Source organism: Branchiostoma belcheri, unplaced genomic scaffold (assembly GCF_001625305.1).
Source record: "Branchiostoma belcheri isolate BF01 breed outbred unplaced genomic scaffold, Haploidv18h27 scaffold953, whole genome shotgun sequence".
Lineage (NCBI taxonomy): Eukaryota > Metazoa > Chordata > Leptocardii > Amphioxiformes > Branchiostomatidae > Branchiostoma > Branchiostoma belcheri.
In genome coordinates, this window is record NW_017804635.1 from 1 (window position 1) to 7,214 (window position 7,214).

The 7,214-nt window shown below is 41.1% G+C and overlaps 1 protein-coding gene across 1 annotated transcript; it reads right to left on the minus strand.

Moving 5' to 3' along the window:
* Positions 1-1,670: 1,670 nt before the first annotated feature.
* LOC109461741 (rhodopsin, GQ-coupled-like) lies at positions 1,671-5,406 on the minus strand (the record flags this gene model as incomplete). Its single annotated transcript, XM_019758132.1, has 5 exons — positions 5,271-5,406; positions 4,299-4,457; positions 3,391-3,629; positions 2,371-2,508; positions 1,671-1,796 (listed from the first exon to the last, which is right to left on the minus strand). Coding segments are annotated over exons 1-5 (798 nt in total), but the record flags the coding sequence as incomplete, so codon positions are not given.
* Positions 5,407-7,214: the final 1,808 nt, after the last annotated feature.

The following is a 7,214-nucleotide window of genomic DNA, read 5'->3' on the forward strand; positions in this document are numbered from 1 at the left end:
AAATACCAGAAATTACAGGTATGTGTTAATTCTGCTGACTAGAGATCCTTTTACCTTATAAAAAATGTAGGAATACATACAATTATGACGTGAAAAAAAATTCAGGAGCCATGCACAAGTTTGTAAGATTTTTATTACGACCACAAAGTAAAGAAAGCACACCATCAGATTTACGAGATTTTTTATCACCACCTCAAAATTCAGTCAAGAAAGTTCAAATAAAGTTACATAATCCGTGAACCGGCAAACGAAAGCCCCACATTTACAACTATAAGGTTGTGTTGAACCCATATTAATAGCCAAAATTTCTGCTACACTCCGTTTCCCTAGCGAGTGATCGCCCCCCTCCCCCATCCGTCCAAAAACAAAGAAAAACACTGGTCAAAATCCTCTATAATCAGTAAACCGACAAACCGAAGGCACACGTTTACAACCACAATGTTGAGTTTAAGCCATTTTCATGTAATCACTTACCGCAAATAAGGTATTACCCCGGTACTAACGTTACAGCCGTCAACTTCAACATTTAGAACGACAAACAAACCGGATGTTACAGTTCGCACGAGGAATGGTGGGATTTTTCTTGGGGCCCGCATGCCGTTTTTCGTAAGGCGTAATCAGGCCTTTTCAGCTTCATAATACGTAGACAACCTCCCAAAAATCAACGTAATCCGTAACAGAACAGTAGCTGCAAAGCGTAAAGTAGTTATAAGGTCTGAGACTTTAACGTAATTCGTAATATTGGCGGCGAAAATTTTGCATAATCCGTAATCACTATCCCCCATGCATGCCCTCTTCACTATACTTCTTGTGTCTTGTTTTTGTTGGGCGCCCGCGCTAATTAATGTCCTTATTACAATGTATTACAGTACCCACATATCCCTACGTGCACAAACAATGGTCTATAGGAGGAACTCTGACTATCCACTTCTTACCTGATGATATTTCCTGCTATTTGACGCACAATATACTGCCCGCCACTGGCGAAAACCTGACGCCGGCAGGAAAAGTCGTCCACTCCGCAGACGACCGAACGCAAAAATGATCACGTGACGCCTATGACCAATCAGCGTCAGCGGAAGAAATTCGCGGGAGATTCGAAAAGCGTTCTATGATTGGTCTGCGTCAGGTTGATGCTTTTATGCCCATATTTGGGCATGCCTCTGAATTCCTTTCTTATTACGTCACGCGCGTACGCCCCCACAGTGCTTTCCTATGGGGACCGCAAAAAAGCAAATAAAACGATTGTAAAAGCTTGTATCAAAAAAATTTAAAAAACGCCTAAGGGTATTTACCCACTCTACCTCTATACGAAATTACAGGTAATTTCGCCCAAAAATGATGGAGTTGAATCAATTTAAAGAAGTGGCAGGAGAAGAAGGAGGAGGAGAAGGAGGAGAAGAAACATCAGAAAAAGCAGTATTTCACTCCATACTGAAGTATGGAGTGAAATAATAACATACAATACACAGTACTATAATATACGGACGGGGGTGTGTGCATTCCATAATCTGTTAGGGAATGGAATACAACATGGTGTTTCAGATAGATGCCAAAGATGTGGAATGAACGCAGCAAAGCCACCAGAAAAAAATCATTGCATCAATTACAAATCATCACATAGAGCAAACTATCCCTACATTATGGGATGTGATAGGTTAAGACCGTACATTAATGAGTAGACTGATGATGAGGAGTAGAAAGGTGGAGAAGAGCCAGGAGACCAGGAACACCAGGAGCAGCAGTCCGCAGTTCCGCGTCAGAAGAAACTCCTGCCGCTTGCGAGCATCTGACGCCTGGAACAGACAGAGAGAAGATTATTGTGGACAATGAATACATCAAACGGTAAGAGTTTTAGATTCGGGCGCGACATGTGCTTTATATGCTGTAGTTTGTATTTTGTCCCTATACTGGCTGCTCACTGGCTTGCCGGAGAGCCATTCAAGTATGTGATTGTAGCTGATTGATTGATTGATTGGTTGATTGGTTGATTGGTTGATTGGTTGATTGGTTGATTGGTTGATTGGTTGATTGATTGACATGGCTCTATATTTCATTTCATATTCTAACTTATATCATTATATATTTTATGCATATATATCATATCATAACTTATATGAACTTAAAACTCTAATACGTAAAATATCAATACTGATAGCAAACCTGATTCTGCAAGTAGATAACTGACCAATAGACTCTGTGTACACAACCAGGGGTGATGTGATTGTTAAAACTTTCTTGTAAAAAAACTACATTTTTAATTCAATTGATCGAATATACAGGTTGACTGAAGAAAAAAGAAAACTACAGCACACGAAAATCAGTACTGGTCATTTTATGGCAAATACAGTGCATGTTAAGACTACTCACCTGCCCTTGCAGTTTCGCTCCACTCCGACGCACATACAGGACGATCTTAACATAACACGACACACATGTGGCCACCATGGTCACGATCAGTACACCGCTGGTGCATTGGAACACGATGTAACCTGGCGAGTTCGTATCCTACAAAAACATCCAGGACCAAAAATCAACATGAGATGCATATAAATAAACACACATGTATGTAAATTCCGATTTTAAATGAAAACCACTTGTCTCACAAAGGTTTATTTATATAAGGCCACAGCAAGTAATTTTTATGAATAACATCAACGCACGCATTGATTTTTGTAGGACTTTGAAAAAAAATTGTTGCCCTCTGACAGTGGTCAACATGCCGAAAATGGGCAAAGATCTCTTTTGTCAGTCTGAACATGGATGGCAGATAAATGTTTAAAAAAGGAGACAAGACAAGGCTCTGATTTATTGTTTTGTCTTTTACTTTGATGAATTGATGTATTTCATTCCCTTTATATGTGATATTCCCACTGAATCCAAACCATTTGTACAATGATTAAAACGTTTATTTTTCAGTGACGATAGCAGTAAACTTGGCACAGTATAGGTACCATTTCTTTTTAAATAAGGTGTAAAAATTTGAAAAAGTAGGAATCTTGTTTTTTTGTCTCGCCTTGGTTTTTTTCGCCCTATCGCATTTGTTTTGGAGCCTGCGAGGATGTCACCCATAAAATTTACTTGCTGTGACCTAATCTCTTAGCAGATCCTCCCGTAGACAACGGTATTGGCCTGCAGTTCAGCTGTCAATATGCCATAGCCTGCCCTTAGCAGGTTTCCAATTTATTAATCCAATTAGCCCAGCACCCAATCAGAAAGAAGATTACAACTTCCCTACCATCTCGAAAGCTTGATGCCTATTGCCTGTTGCTCTCTGCATTCCTTACTGATGAGTCATTGCTATAGGTATCATTTCTTGTTCAATAAGATATACCACGGGAATATCTGCATGGAGATTTTACATTTAGGCCATGTATACAGTGTACATACCACAAGAAGCGTACAACGTCGAGTGCTGGTCAAATATCCAAACTCCAACCCTCCGGCGTGGCAGGAGAGCACGAAGGTGAAACTAGCGGCCGCGAAGACTGCCAGAGCGGCAGCGGTGTTCCTCCAGGTGAACAGCCTGTCGTACATGTCGATGTCCGTGGTGATGACCACGCACCGGTTCACGGCGATCAGCGTTAGTGTAAGGGTAGACATGACTCTGCACACAATACACAGAAAACCTGCAGGGAAAGGGACAAGTTTAGCCTGGGTACCATCTGGAGTTTCGCTCTGTACACCCCAAAAAGTGATTTTTTTCGAGCGTTGCGGAGGGAAAATCCTGATGGTACGAGTCCCCAGGGTAGAACAAGTTGGGGAATAGGGAACTTCGAATGCGCGGAACAGTAGTCAAAAGACAAAACATTATTTGTTATAAAATGACTTTTATGTCTAAGAAATGTATTTTATTGTAAAAAAAATATGCTGCAGAATCCTTCGAGATGGGATGGTTATGGAATTCTGAATCCACATTTTACAATCTTATATTTTAAGTCAAAGAAGATTAAATTGTACTGTACTGAAGTGTTTTATGTTATATGGGCAACATCAGCACCTCAATGACAGTTCACTATGTTCCTTACTACTTCGAGGGTTCACATCACTTTCACACCTACAAAACTGTTATGTCTTTGATGTAGTTCAAAACTTAATTTGCTATACGGGTAGATTCTTGTAATTGATAGATCACCAAATTGTCTTGTTTTGTATATATCTTGGTTTTACCCACCTTGTGATTATGCATGTATTTTGTCAATGTGTTTTCACTCGTTGTATGTTTGAGTAGAATGTGTTATATAAGCAACTTGTGTTTTTTGCCCAATACTCAATAAATGTATGTGAATAAAACTTACCAGTGACCATGCAGACTGCCGGGTCCAGCGGCCAGCTGTTTGTGATGACAGAGACGGACGCAGCCGGCCCCACACACAGGGCGAACACCAGGTCCGTGCCGCACTGGACTGCCACCATGGCGTTAGACGGCGTGCGGAGACTCGGCGTCCTGATAGTCACTTTGGCAGGCAAGAAACGTTTTACATCCGTAAATAATTTCAGGTGATTAAATGATTGAATAGTTCGTTTATTCACAATCATTTGTTTTATTTACATGAGCCGACGTTTCGATGACCGTCTGTCATCTTCATCAGGGCTATAATGACTGGTTTACTGTGGACTGAAGCTAGGTGTTACATGGCACACTGTGCACTACTGAAGCTAGGCCGGTTACATGGCACATTGTGCACGCGCACTGAAGCTAGGTGTTACATGGCACACTGTGCACGCGCAATGAAGCTAAGTGTTATATATATATGGCACACTGTGCACTGAAGCTATGTGTTACATGGCACACTGTACACAAAATCTAGGTGTTACATGGCACACTGTACACTGAATCTAGGTGTTACTGTAATAATGCAGTCCCAATCGTAAAACAAAGAAACGTTGCCATGAATTTTCATTAAACTGTTAGTAATAATACCATTCTACGCCATATTCGGAAACATGTACTAGATAGTATTACGCAAGTCCCGACAACAGCGAGATTTTTACTCTCATTTTCTCCTATAGACATTCAAATCTTAAAAGTGATCTACCTAGGACAACAAAGTTTTGTCTACTTAATATTTTGTGGTGGTTAAGCGTACTATTTGCTACTTCTTATAATTGCACAACAGTGGTTCTAAATACAATGCTGGTAGATACGATCCAACATTCAACAAATGATCTATACAAATGATCTAATAAGTAGTATACACATACAATCAATGATTAAATAATAAAAGGATAAGGTCGTCGATAAGAATAATAAGATAACTATATCTCACCAAGAATGACCAGAATACTGGTGACCGGACCGACAGTCGAGACGGCCAGTGTGTACACCAGTTCCAGCCCATCAGCCACACTGAACGCTCGCGCCGTGGTGTTGTTGTCCGGAAATGTGCCGTTGCTCTCTGACATCGTTCTTACCAGATTTCTGTGGTAACAATCTACTTCAGGCACACAGCCAGAGAAGGTATATGGCTAAAACTGCTTCAAAACGGCAGCAACGAAAGTATATCATCGTTACAGCTGCACTGCTTCCAAACTACCTTTCATACTACCAATCTCTTCATTAGATTGTTGCAACTGACGATTGTTGCAACCTTCGCTAGATTGTTACAACTGCCGGTAGAAGCACCTGTCTAGCTCATCCGATGGACTACACAGTACTTAGCGGTTAGTCTCAATGGCAGGATATCTTGCATTAAGCTCTTTAGCTGACCTGTGATGCTATTCGAGGACGTTCATTGTTATTCTACTTCCTATTTCTAATCCGTGCAAAAGAAACGGAAGCTTCCAAAACGGATCCGAGGAAAGACAACGTAACGATCACCTGTTACTGTACACAAAAGTAGAACCACATTGCATTTTTTTTTAAAACAATCAAAAAGCTTTTTTATTGTAATTTTTACATTACGCGATGCTACAATTTCCTAATATACAGTATATAGTCGGTATACTGTATTCACATGTCCTTGAAAAATGAAAAAAAAAACACTGTGTATAATATGCCATAGCTCCTTCGGGCTCTCTTCTAAGGTATAATTGTCCCGCCTATATAGCATAAAACATCTTCCGGATGAGAAAAGGTATTATTATTATTCCTTCCCCCCCCCCCCTCAAAGAGGCATAAAACTACACTGTAGCTAGATTTCTTGCAAACTGCACACAATTCTTTACCATTAGTCTCCCCATGAGGAGTCGCCAAAAAGGATATGCAAAGATATTAAACAGGCAGCCTCTACTGCGCAACGCAATTGTGACATCTGCCCTAAAAACAGTGCCAGGTCACCATATACAAAGTATAAGGTGTTTTCGTCGTCCAAAAGTGTACGTTCTTTCTCTTCAGCTACAAATTGGTTGGCCTGCGTGCGTATGTATGGTGTGGTCTGTAAGGTGTTTCTATTGTCATGATGTTGCAATGTTATTACTGGATAGCTTTAATGTCGGCTTTACTTCCATAAGGCAGCAAGTGGATCGTTTGATTGTTGATGCTGGTAAGTGACTGTACAAGCCGAACGTGGCGTGGTTGGGATTCCGATTTGGAGACAACTGTTTCCCAGCCTACCACAACTAACCCCAGACCTCAGGGACCCTTCCCAACTCTCCTTCAACCGAATGTTACTAACGGTAATTCCTTGCAAGAGAACTAGACCCTCCAACACTTGAACGTTGAAAATATTGACATCGTGACAAAGAAGAAGGCAAAGACCAAGAAGATCGTTGAGTCTTGATAGTTATAGAGTCGTAAATAGGTCAGAAGAAAGCCTGTACTCATGCGGCCGTAGAAGTCTGAATGGTTGCCTTGCTCGTGGCCGAAAGCTATCCTTTACCGAAGGAGGGAGGCGGACCAATATAATTGCAACTTCCCTGGCAAGTTAAGTCTATATGGCCAGTTTCTACTCTTTCCAGCCGCTTCCGAAGCCTCCCCAACATGTGTGTATCTGCTTTTGTCTGTATTGTTCCAAGGGGTATCCATTGATTGTTCCACAACTGTCAACAACGTAATACAACTAGTCACAACTGAATTGAATGATCAATCAGTACTTTTGGGGGGACAAAATCGTGAAGGTAAATGTTTATGCCAAACTCAAGCGTTTAAGTTTGACTGAGCCTATCTCTGTGACCACATGCATGGCCCCTAGCCTAGGGCCATGGAAGAAATGTGTGTCAGTGAACAGGTTAGACGACATTTCGCAATTAGCTGTATCAGGCGTGGCATCAGA